The following is a 26,773-nucleotide window of genomic DNA, read 5'->3' as shown; positions in this document are numbered from 1 at the left end:
GTGACATCCTGTCAGCCAAGGGGTTTCCTATCTGTGCAGCCAAGCACCACAGCACCTCACGGACTATTACATCCAGACGGTCCTGGCGTTTCCTCCGCAGGCTTCACTTCACTCAGCTGCCCGACAAACCCGCTGCTTCTTCCCACTTTAACCTGAATAACAAACTGGGGCTCGGTGTTCCGGTTGGATCCAAACGGAGAGCCGGGGCTAACGTTAGCTGGGAGGCTAGTGGAGGCTAACTGGCTGTGCTTCCCTCCGGTAATGCTCCGCTAGCCGCTCCCAGCTAGCCTCGGTTTGTTATCCAGGTTTAAGTGGGAAGAAGCGGCAGGCCTGTCGGGTAGCTGAGTGAAGCACCTGAGGAGGAAGCACCGGTTAGCCCCAGTTTCACTACAGGCAGATTCACTTGCTACAGGGTCGAGGAAATAAAACCTGAACAGCCAATCAGTGATCTCTCTCACCGACAAGCTCCGCCGCCGATTCAACATGCTCAATCAGCCAAAAAGCTGCCGCCACCGCCACCACCCCCGCCGGAGTGGCAATGGTGAGGGACACACCGCAAATACTAGGGCGACAGACGCTCACCAACGGCCCGACTTTTACCGACGGCCAACCGTCGGCTTGGTGTGTCAGGGCCTTAAGGTCCAGAGTGTAAGATTTTGCTAACTACTAAATTACGTTGGCTGATTTGGAAACTTGAATGTCCCTACCTCGAGCCAGTGTTGCATGGCGGTGCATCATGGTGATCTCTGTGGATGAGGACCTGCTCCCAAAGTAAATATAAATGATTTATTCTATGGTAACAAAAACATGATTCTTTTAAGATCATTATATATTATAAAAACTTAAATGCCTTTTTTACTTATTTACTTATTATTATATATTAATATTTACTTCTACTTCCCCCTAAATACTAGACCTTTAAGTAAAAGTATCGAAATATTAACAGCAAAATGTACTCAAAGTACTTACAGTACAAATACTGTGCAGTAAAATGTTCGCTGTCAGTGTGTTTTACTAAGCTGTTTTTGGATTAATATTTCTGCTGCAATAATATGTATGTTACATTTGACTGTTGTAGATGTTCATAGACGGTATAAAAGAACAGCTACTGTAAATATTTGACTGTACATTTACAGTAAATTACTGGCTCCTAGTTGCAATACTTTCGCAGTAAATTACTGTGAAATGATAGCTGTGTACTGTGATCACTATGTTTAATTGTACCCACACAATTAAAACCCATTACATTACTGTGATATGACAGTATGTTCCTGTAAATGACTGAATTTAACCAAATTTATCACCATACATTTGATTACTGTGATTTAGCAATATGCTCTTGTAGGATTATCAATTTTCAATCAATCAATTTTATTTATAAAGCCCAATATCACAAATCACAATTTGCCTCACAGGGCTTTACAGCATACAACATCCCTCTGTCCTCAGGACCCTCACAGCGGATAAGGAAAAACTCCCCCAAAAAAACCCTTTAACAGGGGAAAAAAAACAAACATTACTGTATTTCACTGTAATCTCACAGTTAAACTGCTTCTGTAAAATTACTGCATTTGCCTGCATGAATTTCACAATAAAATTCTTAATTTGGTTAAATATCACAGTAAAAGCCTGTGAGGTGATAATAATGCAATTTATTGTAAATATTAGTTACATATTATAACTTCCTGGAAATAATTTGCAGTGCAGTTTTGAAGCCTTGAGTTTGGCATTCAGCGAGTTCAGTTTTTTAGAGCCAGAAGTGACCAACTTTGAACAAGTGGGAGAGTAGCTGTAGCAAAGCAAGGGGCGACTCTGGCTCACCGGCTGTGATGACGCCTTGCAGTCACCCACAGTGGGCCCGTCTTTGATTCAACTTTAGGCCTTAATAAAATATAAATAGTTGAGTTACATAATATAAGAATTTAGCCCCTGTACAGTTTTCATGAATGCTGAAATTAGCTATAGAGACCAAACATCTTTATTTGTCCTGTAAAGTTTAACATGAGGGTCTATGGGGATTGAACGGCTTCTGGAACCAGCCACAAGAGGCCAGTCAAGGAACGGCAGTACAATATTTCCCTCTGGAACAGAAGTATAAAGTTGCATAAAATGGAAATGCTCAAGTAAAATACAAGTACCTCAGATTTGTACTTAGTACTTGGCCCTTATTGGTGACGAGCTGTAAAGATGCTGCACCCGTGTCCTATTTATGTTGGCTGTAAGGCAGCGGTAAGAAACAATGTCACCTGGTGCAGCACTCATCCTTTGTACAACATCATACCACACTGGGAGGGTTTCAGAAGCGGAGCATTTTGACTGCCCAATTTTCTAAACAGATTTTGTTAATTTTCCTGGTGGAGAGCTGCACTCCACTGCAACTTGCTAGTGTTTTAATTTAGTGTGAATGAGAAGTCAATAACTGTGGTTTGCTCTAAAAATAGTGCTGGTATCACTCTTCAAAACCACATGGTTCTATTTCTATTGTAAGCTCTTTGCTCAAGCCAAAATAAAATCAGTTCTTGTTGTAGCTGTTTCCCTATCAATGTGATCCAAATGTAAATCAATCTCTCAGCCTCTCTGAGATATTTAATCTAAAAAGACCCCCCCCACACACACACACACACACCCCCCTCCATCTATCTCCCTCTCTCATTAGATCAAAGCCATACAGAGAGAACTTTTGTTCTGTTTTGTAGTCGAGCATGGCTGCCTGCACTGAAGTCAAAATAACAATCATTTTATGCATGCACAAACATTGTGACCTGTGGTAAACTTCCGTCCATCTTACCAGTGCCCTGATCTCCCTGCTCTCCTTGATCAAAAGGCTTTAGGGCTGTTGCTGGAAGTACAGATTGTACTTATACATTTTCCTATGCCCGCAGCTACTGACAAAAAGAGATGTGGATCAAGACAGTGTATTACAGTGAAACTGTAATACAAGGCAGAACTGATCAAATAAAAACCAGCTGCAGCTGCCACAGATGTCGGATGTTTTTCATTCCTCTTTCTGAACACATTATGTATTGTCTACTCTCAGGATGGAAGGACCATTTCACCTAGTATAACAAGAAGTGTTTCTGAACAGGATTACCAACTCTAGCTTTAAGTCCCTCTGTAATACTAAATATATATATATATATATATATATACACAGTACATTCAATGCGTTTTCTTTATTTTCATGACTATTTACATTGTAGATTCTCACTGAAGGCATCAAAACTATGAATGAACACATGTGGAGTTATGTACTTAACAAAAAAAGGTGAAATAACTGAAAACATGTTTTATATTCTAGTTTCTTCAAAATAGCCACCCTTTGCTCTGATTACTGCTTTGCACACTCTTGGCATTCTCTCCATGAGCTTCAAGAGGTAGTCACCTGAAATGGTTTTCCAACAGTCTTGAAGGAGTTCCCAGAGGTGTTTAGCACTTGTTGGCCCCTTTGCCTTCACTCTGCGGTCCAGCTCACCCCAAACCATCTCGATTGGGTTCAGGTCCGGTGACTGTGGAGGCCAGGTCATCTGCCGCAGCACTCCATCACTCTCCTTCTTGGTCAAATAGCCCTTACACAGCCTGGAGGTGTGTTTGGGGTCATTGTCCTGTTGAAAAATAAATGATCGTCCAACTAAACGCAAACCGGATGGGATGGCATGTTGCTGCAGGATGCTGTGGTAGCCATGCTGGTTCAGGGTGCCTTCAATTTTGAATAAATCCCCAACAGTGTCACCAGCAAACACCCCCACACCATCACACCTCCTCCTCCATGCTTCACAGTGGGAACCAGGCATGTGGAATCCATCCGTTCACCTTTTCTGCGTCTCACAAAGACACGGCGGTTGGAACCAAAGATCTCAAATTTGGACTCATCAGACCAAAGCACAGATTTCCACTGGTCTAATGTCCATTCCTTGTGTTTCTTGGCCCAAACAAATCTCTTCTGCTTGTTGCCTCTCCTTAGTTACCTCTCCTTAGTTACTGTTGCCAAGTCCGACAAAGTTTTGGTTTTGGAGCTAGACTGGCATGGTGCTCCCACTGTCGCTAACTGCACTCCCTGGAGAAATACTCTCAAATTTTTGGAAAAACAAAAAAGCAATTTCAGACAGAAGTAGACAGAATTGTCTACAATATGCATTTGAAGGATATATTCAGGATGTCAGACTGATCTCAAATTTGGACTCATCAGACCAAAGCACAGATTTCCACTGGTCTAATGTCCATTCCTTGTGTTTCTTGGCCCAAACAAATCTCTTCTGCTTGTTGCCTCTCCTTAGCAGTGGTTTCCTAGCAGCTATTTGACCATGAAGGTCTGATTCGCGCAGTCACCTCTTAACAGTTGTTCTAGAGATGGGTCTGCTGCTAGAACTCTGTGTGGCATTCATCTGGTCTCTGATCTGAGCTGCTGTTAACTTACGATTTCTGAGGCTGGTGACTCGGATGAATTTATCCTCAGAAGCAGAGGTGACTCTTGGTCTTCCTTTCCTGGGTCGGTCCTCATGTGTGCCAGTTTCATTGTAGCGCTTGATGGTTTTTGCGACTCCACTTGGGGACACATTTAAAGTTTTTGCAATTTTCCGGACTGACTGACCTTCATTTCTTAAAGTAATGATGGCCACTCGTTTTTCTTTAGTTAGCTGATTGGTTCTTGCCATAATATGAATTTTAACAGTTGTCCAATAGGGCTGTCGACTGTGTATTAACCTGACTTCTGCACAACACAACTGATGGTCCCAACCCCATTGATAAAGCAAGAAATTCCACTAATTAACCCTGATAAGGCACACCTGTGAAGTGGAAACCATTTCAGGTGACTACCTCTTGAAGCTCATGGAGAGAATGCCAAGAGTGTGCAAAGCAGTAATCAGAGCAAAGGGTGGCTATTTTGAAGAAACTAGAATATAAAACATGTTTTCAGTTATTTCACCTTTTTTTGTTAAGTACATAACTCCACATGTGTTCATTCATAGTTTTGATGCCTTCAGTGAGAATCTACAATGTAAATAGTCATGAAAATAAAGAAAACGCTTTGAATGAGAAGGTGTGTCCAAACTTTTGGCCTGTACTGTATATATATATATATATATATATATATATATATATATATATATGTATATATATATATATATATATATATATATATATATATATATATATATATATATATATATACATATATACATATATATATATACATATATTAATGTATGTATATATATAAAGTCCCACTGATGGGTAATCACCCACCAGAAGTTTACAGAGTGATTTCTAATGATGTTACTTAAGGGATCTGTCTAATGTACTTATTCTGGAATATAGCGACTGTTTCAGCAAATATGACACAAAGTTATTTCATAAAAGTTACCAACTACAACTTCAACTGATTTTATTCATGCACCTAAAATATCAGCACTATTGCTCTTCAAATTTCAACACCAGAACAAAAAAGTACTGTTTCTGTCATTTGTACTACTTTAAACCAGCAATTCCACAATGCATTGCACTGCATTTTACAGATTTACAGAACCATTACTATTACATTACTCTACACCTAGAGTAAGTGAAGTGCTGAAGCAATATAACAATAATTAGTGTCCAAAAAATAAGAAAAATAAAATAATATAATTCAAAATGAATACAATATAATATATTAAAATATATATATACATATATATGCATATATGGTGTTAGCGCACAGAAATTGATTAGCCATCACAAGTTATTCCTTGGGGTTAGGTTCAACTGGTGACAGAATGACCAGTCGAGCCACTGGTCTAACAAACTTCTTTTCCTCTGATGTGACTTCTGCAGTCCGGGTACATCCATCATGACTGGTTATGATGCGTGACACTTTTCCTACAGGCCATAGACCTCTAGGTAGTTCGGGGTCCATCAGCAGAATGACTGTTCCTTCCCTCATGTTCTGAGTGTCCTTTTGCCATTTATTCCGTACCTGCAGGTTAGGTAGGTAATTTCTGATGAAGCAGGACAAGAACTGATCACCCAGTATTTGACTGTGCCTCCATTATCTTCGTCCCGGGAAGTTGGTGTCTGCATAAACGGCTTGTGTGAGAGAAGCATCTTGCCGCCTCATGAGAAGGAGGTTTGGAGTAACTGGGTCAGCATCTGCTACATCAGAGGATGCATACCCACGATACCACCAATGTGAGGTAGTAAGATCTTTGAGGTGCTTACCCCTAGTAATATCATCTGCAGGGTTTTGCTTTGTGTCCACATACCTCCATTCACTGGCTGAGGTTAGTTGAAGTATCTCCACCACCCCCCCGGTCCCATCACTCCTGTCTTACATCAAGGATACCAATCAGGTTCTGAAGAAAATAGTTTTCCTCGAAACTGTTCAATTTGACTTTGTGGCCACCTGTGACGTAGAATCTCTCTACTCAAACATTGTACATACAGAGGGCCTCCATGCCATGAAACATTTCCTCAGCACATATGAACAACCCCCCCCCCCCCCCCCACCCGCCTTAGTTACTGTTGCCAAGTCCGACAAAGTTTTGGTTTTGGAGCTAGACTGGCATGGTGCTCCCACTGTCGCTAACTGCACTCCCTGGAGAAATACTCTCAAATTTTTGGAAAAACAAAAAAGCAATTTCAGACAGAAGTAGACAGAATTGTCTACAATATGCATTTGAAGGATATATTCAGGATGTCAGACTGACACAGCAACGAAGTCAAGGTAACAAAATAAAGACTGAAGCTAAAGCCTACAGATCACAGAGTAAAAGTGAACCACCACATCACTGCTGATCGTCACAGAAGACAATGAATATAAAGAGAAACTTTGCTGATATTGAACCAGCATCACAGTGTGTGCAGATGAACAGTGTTTAGCTTCACCCCTGTGCCACTCCCAACACCCAGACTGGCAGCTGGACTGTCGGGGGGCTGCGGACAATGCGCTGACACACAGCTGGTTGAATATCAGCAAAGTTTCCCGGCTTCCCTTCACTGGTTCCCGTACAGCAGGGTCAATCTTTGTTTCACTGTTATAATTAGCATGTGTATACAATAAATTCAGTAGGCTATATCTTCAGTAGCAGCTAGCTAACCCTACACTATTCAGGGTTTGATTTTGGTTTTGGAACAGGGAAGAAACGTATATCTTTTTCCAACCTCACCAGGTAACGAGTATCATTAATACATGTTTTAGGTTCTCTGCACTGGCTCCCTGTAAAATCCAGAATTGAATTTAAAATCCTACTGTTAACTTATAAAGCTCTAAATGGTCAAGCTCCGTCATATCTTACAGAGCTCATAGTGCCATATTATCCCACCAGAACTCTGCGCTCTGAGAATGCAGGGTTACTCGTGGTCCCTAAAGTCTCCAAAAGTAGATCAGGAGCCAGAGCCTTCAGCTATCAGGCTCCTCTCCTGTGGAATCATCTTCCTGTTGCGGTCCGGGAGGCAGACACCGTCTCCACATTTAAGACTAGACTTAAGACTTTCCTCTTTGATAAAGCTTATAGTTAGGGCTGGCTCAGGCTCAGCTTGTACCAGCCCCTAGTTAGGGTAACTTAGGTCAAGTCTGCCGGGGACCTCCTATAATACACCGGACGCCTTCTCTCCTTCTCTCTCTCTCTCTCATGTCCTGTTACTGCATCTTGCTAACTCGGCCGTACTGCATGTCACTAACTCGGCTTCTTCTCCGGAGCCTTTGTGCTCCACTGTCTCTCAGATTAACTCATATCGCAGCGGTGCCTGGACAGCGTGACGTGTATGGTTGTGCTGCTGCCGTGGTCCTGCCAGATGCCTCCTGCTGCTGCTGTTATCATTAGTCATACTTCTACTGTTATTGTACACGTATGATTATTGTCACATATGTATACTATCAGACCATCATAACCAGAATTATATTTATATTATTATAATATCATTACTTTAATTAATGTTGTTACTACTACTGTCATTACCGTCTGTCCTGCATCTCTCTCTGTCTCTGTCTCTCTTTCTGTCTCATTGTGTCATACGGATTACTGTTAATTTATTATGTTGATCTGTACGACATCTACTGCACATCTGTCCATCCTGGAAGAGGGATCCCTCCTCACTTGCTCTTCCTGAGGTTTCTACCGTTTTTTCCCCCCCTTTAAAGGATTTTTTTTGGAGTTTTTCCTTATCCGCTGTGACGGTCCTAAGGACAGAGGAGTGTTGTATGCTGTAAGGCCCTGTGAGGCAAATTGTGATTTGTGATATTGGGCTTTATAAATAAAATTGAATTGAATTGAAGTTAATATGAAACAACTCTGACAGCCTGGGGGAAATGTCAATACCTAAGTGTCTAATATTCCCAGTGCGAAGTGGAAGTGATAAGTTTTGTCATGCAGAATCCCAAGCATCTTCTGAAAGTGGGAATATAGTGGACTTGTTCCAGATTATTGTGTAATTGGAGATTCTTTTAGTGAAGGTAATGGGTCCTGTAAGTACAATAAAATATCATCTGCGTAAAGACTAATTTTGTGTTGGTGGTTTATGGTGTGAACTCCTTTGATGATATTGTCATGACATATAGCAGCAGCAAGTGGTTCTATGAAGATCGCAAATAATGAAGGAGAGAGTGGGCATCCTTGCCTGGTGCCCCGGTGAAGTGTAAAACTGTGATGTAATTCCGTTTGTGGTGACAGTGGCTTTAGGTGAGATGTATAGTGTTTTAATCCAATGGATGAATGACTCCCCAAAACCAAATCTATGCAATGTTTGTAATAAAAAAGTCCAGTTAACTTGATTGAATGCCTTTTCTGCGTCTAGTGTTGAGATTATTGTTTTGATTTGAGTTTGTTGTGAAAGATTAATGGGTAACACTTTATATTAAGGTATTGTAATAAGTGTTAATTAATGCTTAATAAGCACCAATTAACCAGTTAATGAGCACTTATAAGACAGAATAAGATGTTTATTACCATTAATAAGACTACATAAGTGTTAATAATACCATAATTAACACAATTATTATTGCATATAAGAGCATTATAAGCACTTCATAGAAACTTGATAACAGCTTATAAAGCTATCCTAAATATTAATTAATAAGATGTCTATTTACATTAATTATGATTTATAAGGGTTAATTATAGAACAATAACTACATTTATTACTGGTTTATAAGACACTATAAGACCCTATCAGATTAAATTAATAAAATGTTATTAATAGTTAATAATAAAACTAACGGGGACTATAAAAATTGCTACTGGGACACAAAGATAATGTGTCTGGGACAATTCCAGGACAGCCAAAAAAAAAAAAAAAGTCAACGCAATATCGAAATGGGTGTTATTTACAATGTCATTACATATGGGTATCTAAACATCGCTTTTGTCGCTTGAATAATTTCAATAAAAACTTATGAACAGCAAAAATACAGTGGCTTTTGCTGCACCTGATCTGGCTCCACACACACGCATGCACAAATGGAACTCAACTCACTGCATGACGGTCACGCTGGGTGCCACTCTCCAGCTATGCTCGCCACTCCTCACCAGAGCACAGAACCTAGCAATGCTGAGATGGTTGAAACAACTGATGCAAGCCCCTCCAGTGCCGCTCCAGCTGGAGTAGGATGCGACATTTGGCTTCGGGACTCTGATGACAATGTTTCATCTGTTTCTGCCCCTGTGGTAAGTTACTTTGTTAAAGTAGGCTATAGGCTAATGTTGGCTTGTTGATTTTTAGCTAGTTCTAGTTCTTTGCGATTGCTAACACTAGCAACTCAGTTAATCATGTACATGATGGCCTTAACTGTAAAGCCATTGTAGCCAATCAGAAGGCAGTAAAACGTCATTACCGGAAAAACAACAACAAGTGTACTATTATGCAGCAGGAACAGTCTCCGTAATAGTACACTCTTGCGCCTCTGTTGCTGGATGTGGTTGAGTAGCGTTAGTTGTATGATACAGCCACAAAGTGCTGATATGCTGCTAAATAGCAGGAGTACTTTGTTTAGGTCCATCCTCAAATCGTCTCTCGCACACACTGGATCGGGTAGTAACACAGCTGTTTTCTGTTCACGTCGCACACTCCACATACAATGGAGATGAGACAAAATAACTGCGGTTATCCTGTCCACACATGACTGCTGACACCGGAATTTTCCAGAAAGTTCACCCTGGACTCCAGTTACAAATAACTCCGGTTACAGGGGCCCAAAACTGCGGTTACGTGTGGATGACAGGCCAAACCATGAGAAAAGAGTCACGGTTTTATAAATACCCACGTTGGTGTGGACAGCAGACATTGACTTTGACCGCGATTAAGAGAGTCTGTGTCTGAGTGTGTGTGTGTGTGTCGCGGGTCGTGGAGGGTGCCGCTAGAAATGGCTTCAGTAGCTAAGTGCGTCGCTAATAGGCTGCATCATGTTCATGCTAACTCCTGCTGATTTGCTAATGCCATAGACTGACTTCATTCCTCTCCGTCAGTATGGTTAAAGGAGTATTTCATACATTCTGGCAATTGAAGTTTGTATCAGGCCCAGTGTGTAAGTGTTTTATTATCACTCTTGTGAAACCATTGTGAGAGTAATTGAGTACTAGGCTGTGGATTAAAAACAAGGGAAGTTAGATTAAATGTGTTTATGGGTTTAATTCTGAGCCTTCTCTTTCAGAGGGATGGGCTGACATTGCAGATGTTGTCAGATGGACTGCAGAAGATGACCCTGGCTCTTGTAGCCATGAAGGTAAACAAAATAAACTCCCTAGAGAGGAATTAATATGCTACAGTGTATGTTTAGCAATTGTGACAGTAAAAGTTTTTTTCTTCTGTATTTCAGACAGTCCCAGGTCAGTATCTGAAGCAGTTCCTGGATGAAGTGGGACCTTTTCCCGGAAACACCTTCTCTGGTGTAAAACTCAACAGGAAACAAGTGGATGATGATGAAAAAAAGGGATGATGAAAGATAAACTAATCAATGGCTTCTGTGACAACCTCACCACGCAGTTGGGCAATCTTGATATGGGTGTCTTGAAGGCTGCTGCCACCATGTTTGACCTAAGCAACTGGCCTGAAGACATCACTGACCTGGCCACCTTTGGCCTGGCCAATGTTGAGACTTTTGTCACTCACTTTCAGAAAACTGATGGGTTACAGGGAGCTTTGTGGAACACTGTATTCCCGAACAGTCAATCTAAGTAACAAAACTTTTGAAAAAGCGAAATGAACTCAGATCTGTCATTTATTTTAGAACTCAACTATTAGGGTTTCCAATCCTTTTTTCCTGTTTTTGACAATAGTGGTTGCATTAAAAATCAATATGAAAAGGAAATATGTCTTTATGTTGCGTTTTCACCACCGTTGGTAAGCTGAATTCTCATCACGAGTGAATAAAGCAGCTAACTCTCAATCAATCTGCTCAAATGTTTAAGTTCAAATAACTCATGTTTGTCTTAGTATGCCATTTTGAGGAAATGAGATTCCCATGATCCCTTGCTAAAGAAAATAATAACAGTAGCTGCAAAGATGCATTATGAGCTGTTAATAAGTGCATATTAATTGTTTATTAACCTTTATACTACACTGTTCCCACTTTAGATCCGGTAGCTGCAAAGGATCATTATTTGCTATTAATAAGTGCATAATTAAGCATTTATTAACGGTAATATGGCATTTATATTAACTTCTTATAGTCTCATTAATGTTAATAAACACCTTATTAATTTCATCTTATAGGGTCTTACAGTGTCTTATAAACCTGTAATAAATGTGGTTATTATTCTATAATTAACCCTTATAAATTATAAATTCTAATTAATTTAAATAGACATCTTATTAATATTTAATATAGGTTTATAAACTGATACCAAAGTTTCTATTAAATGCTTATAATGCTCCTATAAGCAATAATAACTCAGTCAGTTATGCTGTAATAAACGCTTAGTCCAGTCTTATTAATGTTAATAAGCATCTTATACCGTCTTATAAGTGCTCATTAACTGGTTAATTGGTGCTTATTAAGCATTAATTAACGCTTATTACAGTACCTTAATATAAAGTGTTACCGATTAATTTGTATATTGCCAGAACCATGTCTTTTTTTAATAAAACCTGTCTGATCGGGGTGTATTAAGGTGGAGATAACTGTTTCTAATCTAATGGCTAGAGCTTTTGTAATGATTTTTAAGTCTGTGTCCAGGTTATTAAAGAACAGTTGTATCTCTGATGGGTCAGGGTCTGTATTTGAAGAATATAGGCTAGTGTAAAATGTCTGAAAAATGTTATTTATTTCTTGTGGGTTTTGGGTAGTTTCACCTGTTGAGTTTTTTTATGGTTGGAATTATTGCTTTCTCTTTTTTATGTTGTAATTTACTAGCTAAATATTTGCTTGGATTATTGCTATTTTCGAAATCATCGTATTTGAGTTGAATCAAAAATTGTCTATGAGTTGCTTAATTTTCTGTTCCAGATGTTTTTCTAGTCCTACAAGGAACTTTAATTTTGAGTTGATTTTGGCAACCCTGTGGACAAAAGCAGTAGTGTTTTGCCGGAATGAAGCCTACATTTCCCATGAGCTCTAGCGCGTATTGTCGTAAAGACGCTTACCTGGCTCGCGCATGTGTTTGTTTTGGAGATGAATGAAACAACAAGACGGGAAAACTTTGCCCCCGCTCTTATTGGGGATCACAGCTCACCTCTGCCGCGCCTTAGCTTCACCTCTCCAGCGTAAGCGCCACCGCCGCCGGGGTAAACGCAGCGGTCGGCTGGTAAGGCTAATGGCCTGTTTGGCGAGCACTTCCACGGCTTCTTGGACTGAGTATGGAGCAGTGCCTCGCCTCTTTATTTCTTGGCACTCGCTGGACCCTGTCGACGCCTGGCTGCTACCTGTCGTTGGCCCGGACGAGGTGTTCCAGCCCCGCGGCCCCTGCTCTCCTTGTCCCCGTTGGCGCGGGGTGAATCTGTGCAACCTGCGGCCTCTGTGTGTGGCTCCCCGGACAGCTAACGCCATGGACCCGCCGGCTCCTGCCAGGATTGGGCTGGTAAATGCTAGATCGCTAGTGAACAAAACGTTTATCCTGAAGGATTTCCTGACTTCCCGAGGATTGGATTTTCTCTGTGTGACTGAGACGTGGCTGACTGTTGGTGAGTCCAGTGCTTTCACAGAACTATTACCCGATGATTGCCGCTAATTTAACTCCCTGCAGACGTCAGGTCGAGGAGGAGGAATAGCGACTATTTATAAGAGTCACTATAAATGTAAGCAGCTAGGTAAGATGACGTGTGCCGTCTGAGTGCCGTAAATCATTTCGTCCTGGAAGCGACCTGGGGCGGACCCAGAGACAGTTTCCTCAAGGTATGGATATACACTATATAGAAATAGCTTATCTTCACACCAATGGTCTCATTTGCTGTTGTAGGTCATGCACAGACATCAGCAGAAACGAGAGACTTTTGCATATCCAGTTAAAAGTTCCCTGTAGCGGCTTTAAGAGGGAAACTTTTTGGATTTTCAAATTTGATGCCATGGAATTCCCAGGCTTAAATGAACAGATTGACTACAGTCCATTTCCATAAAATACACTACATTCATACATAAACATATACATACACACATACCTTTTTCCCCCATGTTTTTCCCTTCACTACCATCACTGGAAAAACTTTATTTAGAAGTCTGCATTTTATTTTATCTTATTTTTCAACCGGAAGCACCCAACACTATAAGTTGACTGCACAAGAACACCCCAAGAACACCTCATATAGACACAAACACAAACAAACACACACACACACACACACACACACACACACACACACACACACATAACCGGCACAGAGCACGCTAGTTTTTTCATCTTTTTAATCTCCACCATTCTGTTGGCTACAAAGGGCTTATACCTGCAGCACTCTGAGTGAAGTCATGTTAGCACTACAGTGGAATCAGACCACAGAAAGGCTCTGTCAATGGGGACTGTCAGTTCAGATTTGATTAGGTTTCTTAGCTGGGCTCCAGTTAGGGCTGCAGATAACTCTAAGCGGGGTATAGTTAGTTGCTTTAGAGGTGCTACACGTGATCTGGCCATTACAATTACATTATTACAACAGAAAATGTGCAATTCTCTGTCTGTTACGTTGCAAGAAGTGTGGGTGTTGTCACCATCATACCACCTGGGGAGGGTGATGTGAGCCAGGTTTGGGAGTTCACTCTTCCACTCATTCCATGCATGTTTCAGGTCACCAGAAGGTAGGCTGATCCCATAGGCATCATTTAGGCATGGCGAGGTATGGCAGCTGCCATACCTTGGAATCGGGAGAAAAAAAAGAGAGAGGTTCTGTAGTCATCTTACTTGTGAGTGTCCTTCATATTTGTTGCAAGTGATCAGATGTGATATGTTAGATAGTTCGAGGCGCACAGGCTGGTTGTTTTCATTGTATTGCACTTAAATAGGTCAGTAATATGCTCATCAGTGAATACGACTGTTAGTGAATAAGTGTGTTATTGAATCAAATTGTTCGCCACTTCGCTCCTCCGAGTTATGAGTTATGTGAGTTATGTGAGTTATCTGTGTGTTGTAAAAACAGTTTGCTCTGCTGCTGTAGACAGCCTGTCTAAATGATGTCTTGAAGCCTGTCTGATTGTATGTGGGGGTTTTTTCTTCATGTCGGCATGTTAAGCTTGTATTTTTGGTTTCTGGAGACACTCCAATAAAGTCGCCTATACAGTATTGTACCAAATTGGCCTTTGTTTTACTGTGTTTCATACACCGGATCCCTTGGTTATCTTCTAAAAATGAGCTTGTAATTAATTTATTTTCTTTATTTTCTGTGAAGTTAAACACATGACTAATGATAATTAAACGTCCGCTCGCTGTCCGTGGTGCTGAAATACGCGCCGAAATAGGTTCAATGTTTTCACTGCTCTCACCAAGTCGTGCATTACATGCAGACATGAGGTATTATGAATGTGAGAAACAGCTTCATGTCCTTTGAAACAGTTTTCAATAGCATAGTATGTACTTCTGACAGGTCAAAGACCAAAGTGAAGTTCATATTTTTGAAACTCCATCATCAGTAGTTCTGTGACGTCATGTCATATTGCCATACCTTAGCTTTTGCTGAAACAACGCCCCTGGCTGATCCCACTGCTTGTTGTTCACCCAAAGCTGCTGGAGCAGGAACTCTGTTTGAGTGGTGAATGGGATAGGATATCCTAAGGGGTCATATTGTGAGGCCAGCACTTTATACACATTTTTCATGGTTAGAGTTTGGTAGAAGACAGGTCTGTGTCTATAGCCTATGGTATCAGCGACACAATGCCAGCTTAACCCCAGAGCACCCTCTACAGGATCTGTCCGGTTTTGATTGAGCCAGAGTTCAGCACTGTCTGATCTGGCAGCTGATGGTTGATGATCAACAACTGACGGGATGTTACTGGCCCATTGCCTAATTTCAAATCCACCAGAGGATAACAGGGCTCTTGTCTTCAGAAGGAGTTCCTTTGCCTCACGGGGGCAGGGGAGTGATCTTAGGCAGTTGTCTACATAGAATGGCTCGAGAACAGTTTCAACTTAATTAGTGATGGGCCTAAAGTCAGGCCTGGGAGGAGCTGGTCATTAAGTATTTGGCCTTGATAAGTGAAGGAGCAGTTGAATACAACACAATATTTATCGTTATGCTCCACGAAGTTATGGGGAATATACCATGATTCTTGGGACTCAGAAATTTGTTGGGCACTGAGTTCTGCAATGTAACAACCCTGCTTTAGTTTGCTGATCTTGTTATTGTAGATGTCAGTTACACATGTCAGAGTTTTTCTCAAGTTGGTGCTCGGATTGGTGGAGAAGGGGCATTACTGAGTCAAATGGGGCATTGAGCAAAGGTGCAGCTTTCTTTCTTAACAGAGGGGTGGCATAATGTTCAGTTCCATCAACATTTAATCAGGTGGTCTTTGTGTTCAAGAGGTCCATGGCCTCCTTATCTTGCTTTAATCTTGTGATCAACTTTTCATTTTTGAAGGGAAGGGTGTCAACTTGCCACAATTGCTCCACGTGGTGTTTGAGCTCAGTATAGGGGTTGGCGTGTGATGTAAATAGGCATTGGGCAGAATCAGAAGGCTCACCAAGATAAGTAGGTCCCTGTAGAGCCCATCCAAGCCTCGTCCTCACTGCAGCTGGTGCTCCCTTTGGACCATGTTGGACTCTCCCTACAGCTGTAATGAGGAATGGATTGTCTGATCCAGTAAGGATGTGTGGCTGAGCCTTGGAGAAGGAGCTCAGTGGGAGACCATGTAAATGTGGGTAACGTTGCTTGAGTTTATCTGCTCAACAAACATGATAGGTAAAGGCGCTGTTGATTGAGAATTTTACTACTACTTCAACCCGGTCTCAGAAGTCATCTTCATGTTGGTCAGTGACTTCCAGCATTAGACACCATCGAGAAAACAGCAGCGTCAGCTGACATTCGGTGAGATGCCGAGTATGCCTTGGACAGGTCACCAGACTATCACAGGGCTGTCACTCTCATATTCACACCTGCAATTTAGTGTCACCAATCAACCTAACATGCATGTCTTTCGACTGTCACTATAATCTGGTTAAATAAAATGTTTGTAAGAAGAAATTGTACCATGTCATTAACAATAATAATATCAATAATAATAATAATAATAATAATGATATACAACAGCAATAAAAATATGATTTATTTATAATGATGATGATTTTAATAAGTTTAAAATTGAATCCCAGATCCCACAAAGTAGTCCTTTAAAGAAACTTTCTTTACATCTCTGTTTGTGTACAGACAAGATAAAACATGTTAGTTAATTATTTCATAATTAGAGCTTTAGAAAATTTCCAAAACATAACTTTGCCTGAAACCACAAATTACTGAACTTGAAGTTGGTGGTTTTTAACTTGATTTAATTTATATTTTCTATTTTATCTATTTTGTAAGAAAGAATTTTTTACAAGCTGTATACAAGTTTGATCAGCAGTCAATTTATTATTGGAATGTTAGATATACTTTACAAGAGTTAATTAAGAATCCATCATAATGAGCTGTCATGTCTGTAGGATTCATCATTCCTGTCCCCACCCAGGCTCAGAGAGTCATGTACTGAAGGCATAGGTCCCCATTTATGCCTATGTTTACACACACACACAAAGGATGAAACATCTTTTGCTTTATGAGTTCAGACAAACATCCATTGTGAAGCTCAAGCTTCAGGCCAACCACCCCCATCTCCCAACAACAAAAGGGGAGGGTTGCTGCTTCCTCTTCTCCCTCTACCATCTGAGTGAAAGTGCCTTTGAAAATGACTTCTGTTAGAATTGCAGCACGTAGCCTAGAAAGCCTAACAGACGTGAGACGTGAGACGTGAGACATGCGAGCAGGTCCAAATGCTTGGCTGCTGAGAGAAGTGAAGCCTGATCCTGATGAGAAAATGATCACTGCCTCTGACACTTTGTCTTAAGTTGCTCATCAAACCATATGATTAAGCAACAGCATGAGATGCTGCAGGTCGTGGAAACTGACTGTGCTTACTCATGACAATGGTCCACCTCTCTGTAATGTCATCAGAAAGAAAGTTAATGCAGATTCAAGCAAAAACTGTCCTATTTCTCTGTCAAACTAATTTCAGGCAGTTATTTTGTGATGATGTATCTTCTTTTATTTTCCTGGAATCTGCAGCGTTCTCAGAAAGTATTAGGACAGTGACATTTTCATTGTGTTGTGAGGTTGAAACGCAGACTGTCCACTTGTGTTCACATCTAGGCTATATTGTCTGAACAGTGTTGGACTTGTAGCACTTTTTCCTTTAAAGTTGCTATAGTCAATATTTTAATGAATACAAGGTATCAGATGACAATAAGTGTTTTTGGACCAAACACCTCTGGGAACTTCCTGAGAGGAAGTGGGGAGCTCCCTAAGGACCACGTACCTTAAAGGGCTTTTTCAATCAATCAATCAATTTTATTTATAAAGCCCAATATCACAAATCACAATTTGCCTCAGAGGGCTTTACAACATACGACATCCCTCTGTCCTTAGGACCCTCGCAGCGGATGAGGGATCCCTCTTCCAGGATGGACAGACGTGCAATAGATGTCATACAGAACAGATCAACATGATAAATTAATAGTAATCCGTATGACACAATGAGACAGAAAGAGATTAATTAAAGTAATAATATTATAATAATAATTACGGCTATTGTGGTACAATACGTTGAAAGTATATATTAATATCTGATAGTGTACATATGTGACAATAATCATATGTGTATAATAACAGTAGAAGTATGACTAATGATAACAGCAGCAGGAGGCATCAGGCAGGATCATGGCAGCAGCACAACCACACACTATCCAGGCACCGCTGCGATATAAGTTAACCTGCGAGACAGTGGAGCACAAAGGCTCCGGAGAAGAAGCCGAGTTAGTGACATGCAGTACGGCAAAGTTAGCGAGATGCAGTAACAGGACATGAGTGTTAGCAAGGGAGAGAGAGAGTGAGAGGAGGAGAGAAGGTGCTTGGTGTATTATAGGAGGTCCCCTGGCAGACTAGGCCTAAGTCAGCCTAACTAGGGGCTGGTGCAAGGCAAGCCTGAGCCAGCCCTAACTATAAGCTTTATCAAAAAGGAAAGTCTTAAGTCTAGTCCCGGACTGCAACAGGAAGATGATTCCACAGGAGAGGAGCCTGATAGCTGAAGGCTCTGGCTCTTACTTTTGGAGACTTTAGGGACCACGAGTAACTCTGCATTCTCAGAGCGCAGTGTTCTGGTGGGATAATAAGGCACTATGAGCTCTCTAAGAAATGACGGAGCCTGACCATTTAAAGCTTTGTACGTTAGGAGAAGGATTTTAGATTCAATTCTGGATTTTACAGGGAGCCAGTGCAGAGAAGCTAAAACAGGAGAAATATGATCTTGTTTCTTAGTTCCTGTTAGTACACGTGCCGCTGAGTTCTGAATTAGCTGGAGAGTTTTTAAAGACTTATTAGAGCTACCAGATAATAGGGAGTTACGGTAATCCAGCCTAGAGGTAACAAAAGCGTGGACCAATTTTTCTGCATCTTTCCGGGTCAGGATAGGCCTAATTTTCTCAATATTACGCAGATGAAAAAACGCAGTCCGTGAGGTTTGTTTTAAATGAGAATTGAAAGACAAATCTTGGTCAAATATTACTCCGAAGTTTCTTATGGTAGTGCTAGAGGCCAGAGCAATGCCATCCAGGGAAACTATATCATCAGATAAAGAGTCTCTGAATTGTTTGGGGCCAAGAACAATAACTTGAATAACTTATAGAACGGGCGCACCGGACAGGAAAACCCGATGCTGACCGCAACAGATCCAGGCCAGTGGTGGTCAAATTCCTTAAATTCAAGGACAAAACATCAGTCATGGAAAACGCAAAGAAGCTGAAAGGGACTGGAATATACATTAATGAAGACTTTTCAGAGGCCGTGCGACAAAAAAGGAAAGAGCTACTACCTGCAATGCGAGCCGCACGGGAACGCGGTGACATCGCCTACCTGAGGTATGATCGCCTTATTGTCAATGCACTGGGCCAGCGGAGACAGAACAACTTCAATCAGCCGCATAACAACAAAGCTTACATTGCATCTACTCCAGAACAACATGGGACCAGTGACACTCAATCCGGAACGAACCGGAATTAGTGTTAACCATCCCCCTGGTTTATCCATGCTCTTGGACTCAGCTATTTATGGTAGGATAATCTGTTTCAAATGTATTTTTTCCGTTTTTTTTTTTCTTTTTCTTTAAAACATGACAGAAAACAGCATTGGTCTGTGTCAGGAATATCCTGATCATTTAGCTTTCCACCCCATTGAAAAGTCTAATGAAGACAATGATTTTCGATATAATGGTTCCTTTAATTTTATCTTTGTCATGTTTTCGTTTTACTTCTGTAGATCATTTTTCATAATAATATGTCTTCAATTAAGTTATTGTTCATTTGTTGTTTATTTTTTGTTTATTTTTCTTCTATATTTTCTTCAGTCTTTTCTGTAAGTTTTTTGTGTTAGTTTGCAATTTAGTACCCTTGAGTAGAGACTTCGTATAGGCCCTTTCGGGTCTCCTGTCTCTACCTTGCACTTCTCTTTTGTTGTTTGTAATTGCTCTTGTGTTTTTAATTGTGCTAAATAAATAAAAAATAAAAATAAAAACTTCAGTTTTGTCTGAATTTAACATCAGGTAATTGGTGCTCATCCAGGTTTTTATGTTTCATGTCATTTTTGAAGTTTAGTTAATTGATCAGTTTCTTCTGGCTTTATCAATGAATACAATCATAGACCACGGAACCGGGGGGGCCATGGCCCGGGTAACTTTTGTACTCTGACATAGAGGGCTGCATTGGGATTGGGTCCCGCCGGGTCCCGCGGGTCCCCATTAAACAGTAGAAGAAGAAGAAAAAGAAGAAGAAGATGTAGCCTAGCGACAGGATGTCAACACAGGAACTTAGTGCACATGCATGAGCGTTTCCACTCCATATTTATTCATAAATGGACGAGTATGCCCTGAACCAGCTTTCATACCAATTTCCTGCTTGCTCCACCTCTGTCTGTCTGTCTGTCAGCTCCATCTGTCATGAGACAAACATGAAAGAAGATGTGCAGCTTATTGTGTTTCACCGGCGCCGAGCTAGTCGAGTAGGAGCGCTATTCCTGACCAGTGCGTCAAAAGACATGCAGATCAGAGAAACGAAACAAACAACCCCATGAATCTCTTTATTAATAGCCTAGAAAATTACGTGTTTTCTCCTGCGGGACGGGAGAAGACACAAAATCAATGCATCTCTATTATTGTGCGGGCATAAATTCTCAGAGTTTTGCGGGAGTGGGCGGGAGTGGACATACACATTGCGGTTGCAGGCGGTAATGGTCAGAAATTCAGCGTTCTGGTTACTTTTCAGTAACTGCGCAGCTGCACTTGTTTTGTTGTTGGGTGTGTGTGTGTGTGTGTGTGTGTGTGTGTGTGTGTGTGCGGGCGGCTCTGCACATCAGTCTGATATGAGTGCTGACTTGTGATGATAATGAATATGATGTTGATTTAGATTCAAGGCAGCAAGATGAGTTTTGGTTGTGGTTGTGGACTGGATGTACTTTGTTGTTTGCTATAGTTTCATCTGTGCGTTTATGTGTAAATAGGCTTGGCCTGTTGTGTGTGAATGTTAGAGTGGGATCAGAGGGGTTAATCTGAGCAAGCATGTGTTCGTGTGGCATCGGAATAAAAAAAGTGCTCCGCAACGTTCCCCCGCGTTCCGCGGTCCATGAATACAATTGTGTATCATCCGCATGACAATGGAAATTTACAGAGTGATTTCTAATGATGTTACCTAATGGAAGCATATATAGAGTGAATAGGATTGGTCCGAGCACAGAACCTTGCGGAACTCCAGAACAAACTTTAGTACATGAGGATGATTCATCATGAACGTGAACAAACTGAAAACGATCAGATAAATAAGATTTAAACCAGCTTAGTTTAGAACCTTTTAGGCCAATTAAATGTTCCAGTCTCTGTAGCATAATTTGATGGTCAATTGTGTCAAACGCTGCACTAAGATCTAATAAAACAAGTACAGAGACGAGTCCTTTGTCTGAAGCAATCAGAAGATCATTTATAATTTTAACTAGTGCTGTCTCAGTGCTATGATGCACTCTAAATCCTGACTGAAATTCCTCAAATAAATTATTATCGTGGAGAAAATCACACAGTTGGTCTGCGACTCCTTTCTCAAGGATCTTTGAAAGAAAGGGAAGATTAGATATTGGTCTATAGTTGGCTAACACCTCTGGATCCAGGGTGGGCTTTTTTAGGAGAGGTTTAATTACAGCTACCTTAAAAGCCTGTGGTACAGCCTGTTAATAAAGATCATGATCATGTCTAATAAATGAGTGTTAACTAAAGGTAAGACCTCCTTAAGTAGCCTAGTTGGGATGGGGTCTAAGAGACACATTGATGATTTAGATGAAGAAATCATTGCGGTCAGTTGTTGAGGAGAAATCGGGGAGAAGCAATCTAAATATATATTAGGTCTTACAGCTGTGTTTGAGGGCAGATAGGTACTATCTGAGGACAGGAGGTCATGAATTTTGCCTCTAATAGTTAGAATTTTGTTATTCGAAAAGCTCATGAAATCATTACTGCTAAGGGCTAAAGGAATACAAGGCTCAATAGAGCTGTGACTCTCAGTCAGCCTGGCTACAGTGCTGAAAAGAAACCTGGGGTTGTTCTTATATTCTTCTATGAATGCTGAGTAATAGTTTGCTCTGGCATTGTGGAGGCCCCCTCTTATACGTTTTGAGTCTGCCCAGACTAAACAAGATTCTTCCAGTTTGGTCAATTGCCAATTCCTTTCAAATTTTTGCGATATTTGTTTTAACTTACGGGTTTGAGAGTTATACCAAGGAGCAAACTTTCTTTCATCAACCTAGGTTACATGCACGAGGTGGTGGAGTTGCCGTAATCCACAAAAATGCCCTTAAGTGCTCCACCATGCCAGTAGACCATTTCTCATCTTTTGAATCCATATCTTTTATAACTGATGGTTCCCCTCCTGTTTTTTGCCTACTAGTATACAGACCCCCAAAACCCAATGTTAAATTTACAGAATTATCTGATCTCCTTTCCCACATTACTCCAAAATATGACAACATTCTCATTCTTGGAGACTTCAATATCTACACCTGTTGCCCCTCTGAAGCCATGACCCTTGATTTCATGAATTTGCTTGAATCATTTAATCTCAGTCAATCTGTAAATGGACCAACTCATGTTAAAGGTCACACACTGGATTTAGTTCTCTCCTCTGGTCTCACTATCTCAAACCTTGTAATGGAAGATTTTCACTTATCCGATCATAAGTCTACAATTTTTGATTCTGTTCTGTCCCATGCTCCTCCTGTCCGCCCTGCCTTTCTTTGCTCCTGCATAATAAATTCCTCCACTGCCACTAGGTTTGCAGAAGCCTATAGAGAAGCCCCCAACATCACTAATATCGAGTCTGCACCATCTCTTGTAAGCACAGAGGAACTGCTGTCATCATTCAATAGTACTGTCTCATCCACCCTTGACTCTGTTGCACCAGTAAAAACCAAAATGTGTAAGCCCTCTGTCTCACCATGGCATAAAAATAGAAATATTAGAGAAATAAGGAGAGCATGCAGAAAGTCAGAGCGGAAATGGAAGCGGGACAAATTACACATCTCATTTCAAATTGTGAAGGACCTGTTAAAAAAATACCAGCAGGCAGTCAAAAATGCAAGGGCTCAATATTTTTCTGACCTCATTAACAAAAATTTTCACAATCCCAGGGTACTTTTTAATGTACTGAACTCTGTCACCTCCTCCATTTCCACCTCCTGTTTAGAAGCTTCAGTATCTAAATGTGAAGATTTTCTACATTTCTTTACAAAAAAAAGTAACCGACATCAGAGCCAGTATTACTCCACCCGCAAACAGCCTATCCATCTCCTCCAAGAACACTGCAGTCCTAAATTCCTTGTACCCCATATCTCTACCAGAACTTCATCATATCATTTCCTCTATGAAGACCTCCATCTGTTCTCTTGACATCATTCCAACTAAATTTCTCAAAGAAGTCATCAGCACCATTGATCCCAGTATTCTTTCAGTTATCAATAGCTCCCTGGAAACCAGCCTTGTTCCCCAATCTTTCAAACATGCAGTAGTTCAGCCTCTTTTAAAAAAACAGAATCTTGATCCTTCAGTCCTTAATAATTACAGACCAATTTCCAAACTTCCCTTGCTATCAAAAATCCTTGAAAAAGTAGTCTTTGATCAACTGTTATCCCACCTGGCTCAAAACTGCATTTTTGAAAAATTCCAATCCAGCTTCAGACCTCTTCACAGTACAGAAACCGCTCTACTCAAAATAACAAATGACCTTCTTCTAGCTGCTGATTCAGGTAACTGCTCCATCCTCCTGCTCCTGGACCTACTGTAACCGGAGCTTTTGACACAGTAGATCACTCCATTCTCATGGACAGATTACACAAATGGGTGGGGGTCTCTGGTTCTGCCTTAAACTGGTTTTCATCATACTTATCAAACAGATCCTTCAGTGTTTCCATCAGTGACTGATCTTCCTCAGCTCCCATTTTCTGTGGTGTTCCCCAAACTTCCATTCTTGGTCCAATCCTCTTCTCCATTTACTTGCTTCCGTTAGGCCAAATTATCCAAAAACACAACATTTCTTTTCATTGCTACACAGACGATACTCAGATCTACCTCCCCCTAGAGCCTGACAACCATAACAAACTCACAGACCTCAATAACTGTCTTGTAGATATCAAATCCTGGATCAATCAATCAATCAGTTTTATTTATAAAGCCCAATATCACAAATCACAATTTGCCTCACAGGGCTTTACAGCATACAACATCCCTCTGTCCTTTGGACCCTCACAGCGGATAAGGAAAAACTCCCCCAAAAAAACCCTTTAACAGGGGAAAAAATAAACGGTAGAAACCTCAGGAAGAGCAACACAAACTTTCTCCAGCTCAATGAAAATAAAACTGAGGTTATTTTATTTGGTCCACAGCATCTGACAAACAGTATTTCGCCCTATCTTGGTCCATTAGCCCCATCTGTCAAATCACATGTAAAAAATCTTGGAATCATATTCGACCCAGCATTGAAATTTGATAAACAAATCAACCAAGTAGTAAAATTAAGCTTCATGCAGCTCCGCACCATCTCCAAATTCAAATCATTTCTCAGTTCCGCCAACCTGGAGAAAGTCATCCATGCCTTCATATCACCCCGTCTTGATTACTGCAACTCACTATATCTTGGTATACCTCAGTCATCTTTATCCCCTCTTCAGTTAGTTCAAAATGCAGCAGCAAGAATACTAACAAGGTCAAAAAAGTCAGATCACATCACTCCTATTCTTGCCTCCCTACACTGGTTGCCTGTCACCTACAGGGTTAATTTTAAAATTTTGTTGTTTGTTTTTAAGGCATTAAATGGTCTCGCCCCCCCTTATATCACTGAACTCCTATCCCCTTATCACACTGCCAGAGCACTGAGGTCTTCTGACCAACAACTACTCTGTGACCACAGAACAAGGACAACGTGGGGGCAGGGCCTTCTCAATAGCTGCCCCAAAGCTGTGGAATTCCCTTCCTCCCCCTATCTGTTTCTCCCCCACTATAGACACTTTCAAGAGTAACTTAAAACTTATTTCTTTTCTTTAGCTTTTAACTGCATATAGTGTTTGCTTGTTTGTTTGTTTGTTTGTTTGTTTACTTGTTTCTCCTTTGTATGTGATGTAAAGCACTTTGAATCAACCTTGTTGTGTGTAATGTGCTATATAAATAAAGCTGAACTTGAACTTGAATAAAGTTGGACTTGAATTTTGCTTTGTTAAATTCTTTTTAAGAGGTGCTACGGAGTCGAGTGTTGTTCGCAGCGAGCCTACGGTGCTATCGACAGGATGATCTATTCAGGAGAGGTTAAAGTCGGTACAGGAAACCTCTGTTACTGAAGGACATGGTATTAAAGGGCCAGTGTGTAATATTTGGCATGGTTTATTGTCAATCTGAATCTGAATCTGAATATTCTACCCATTAATACGTTTATACAAGTGTATAATCACTATAAAATAAAATTCGTTTGGTTTTCGTAGCCTTATAATTATGCTTTATATATATATATATATATATATATATATATATATATATATATATGTATAGCAAGGGCCTTGCTTTAGAGAGATCGCCATCTTGCGCTGCCATGTATGTAAGGCAGCCTGAGCGGAGGACAATCCAGCCAGCCAGAGAACGCGTTTCGCATGTATAAATGAACCAACGAAGACAGCGGAAGGAAGGAAGAAGGAGGAGGAAACAGCAGAGAGTGTTAGTAGTTCGTCGATAGAGAGTAGTGAAAAGTTTTTTTAGTTATAAAGTTTGCGAATGGACCACACTTACCACGCAACAGGGAGAGAATGAACCCGAACCATCATCTGCGAGGAAAAGAAGACGCAACTTCACTCCTTGTGATGCACTCTCTGCGGCGCTTTTCCTCCTGATGATATATCTCCCCAGCGATGGTAGCAGTAGCACCGAATCCCATTCTGTGCATTCAGCCTCTCTTCTCGCCTGCTCAGCATCAAACACATGGAGTTCCTCATCTGTATGCTCTGGCTCAAACAGGTATGGCTCTGGGTCTGTGTCCGCTACAAGAAACTCTTCAAAATCGCGTTCCAAGTCGTCCATTGCAGCTACTATAGTCCGGAGATATTGCTAGGCTAAATAAACAGCTGAGCTCTGTTTACCGGCTACGCTGTCAGTCAGTGTGCGGGCTGGAGATTGAGCAGAGAGGGGAGGGGGGTCCCCACTTAGTACGGTAAACGAGTATGTGTGTGAAGTTATGAAGTGTGTCTGTTACGCTAGAAGAGTCAGAGTTTGGGACAGAGTCTTTTACCCCCTGGAGTGTTACCGGAGTTTCTGGAGTGCTCAAATAAACTGGCCTTTTCCCGAATGCTCCTCTGGTCTCATGCTCATTACAATATCGTAACATGGCTTAGATTTCTAAATAAACATTCACCTCGTTGCTAGATAGACCTACTCCTGAAAAACTCGTGCGCAAGGCTTATTGTCCCTACGAGGCCACTTACCCGATGGGAGGGGTGAGCGAGTGAGCCCTGCAATCTAGAATTTGACCACTAATGTCACTGTTTTCAACCCATTTTACACACTGGCCCTTTAAATTTAACAACGGAGGAATCATTTCCTTAAATTTTGCGACAGCACTATCTGATAAACATCTAGAAT

General features: G+C 41.0%; 1 protein-coding gene across 4 annotated transcripts in view; it reads right to left on the bottom strand.

The window, feature by feature from the left end:
- The window catches only part of c1qtnf4 (C1q and TNF related 4), a 147,766-nt gene that overhangs the window by 73,009 nt on the left and 47,984 nt on the right, over window positions 1–26,773 (bottom strand). Inside the window, exons 2-4 of one of the 4 annotated variants that reach the window (XM_078162336.1) lie at window positions 16,064–16,153; window positions 15,049–15,124; window positions 14,113–14,244 (exon numbers count right to left, since the gene is read on the bottom strand). The exons of 1 other annotated variant lie outside the window; for it this stretch is intronic. In XM_078162336.1, coding sequence (XP_078018462.1) covers window positions 14,113–14,170 — 58 coding nt within the window. In that variant the 5' untranslated portion in view covers window positions 14,171–14,244; window positions 15,049–15,124; window positions 16,064–16,153. Of the gene's footprint in view, window positions 1–14,112; window positions 14,245–15,048; window positions 15,132–16,063; window positions 16,154–26,773 lie in introns of those variants that run through there. 2 more of the 4 variants (XM_078162338.1, XM_078162334.1) reach the window with 2 other exon arrangements.

This window comes from Epinephelus lanceolatus, chromosome 2 (assembly GCF_041903045.1).
Source record: "Epinephelus lanceolatus isolate andai-2023 chromosome 2, ASM4190304v1, whole genome shotgun sequence".
Classification (NCBI taxonomy): Eukaryota; Metazoa; Chordata; class Actinopteri; order Perciformes; family Serranidae; genus Epinephelus; species Epinephelus lanceolatus.
Note: the sequence above shows the minus strand (reverse complement) of the source record. Positions and strands in the feature narration are given on the sequence as shown.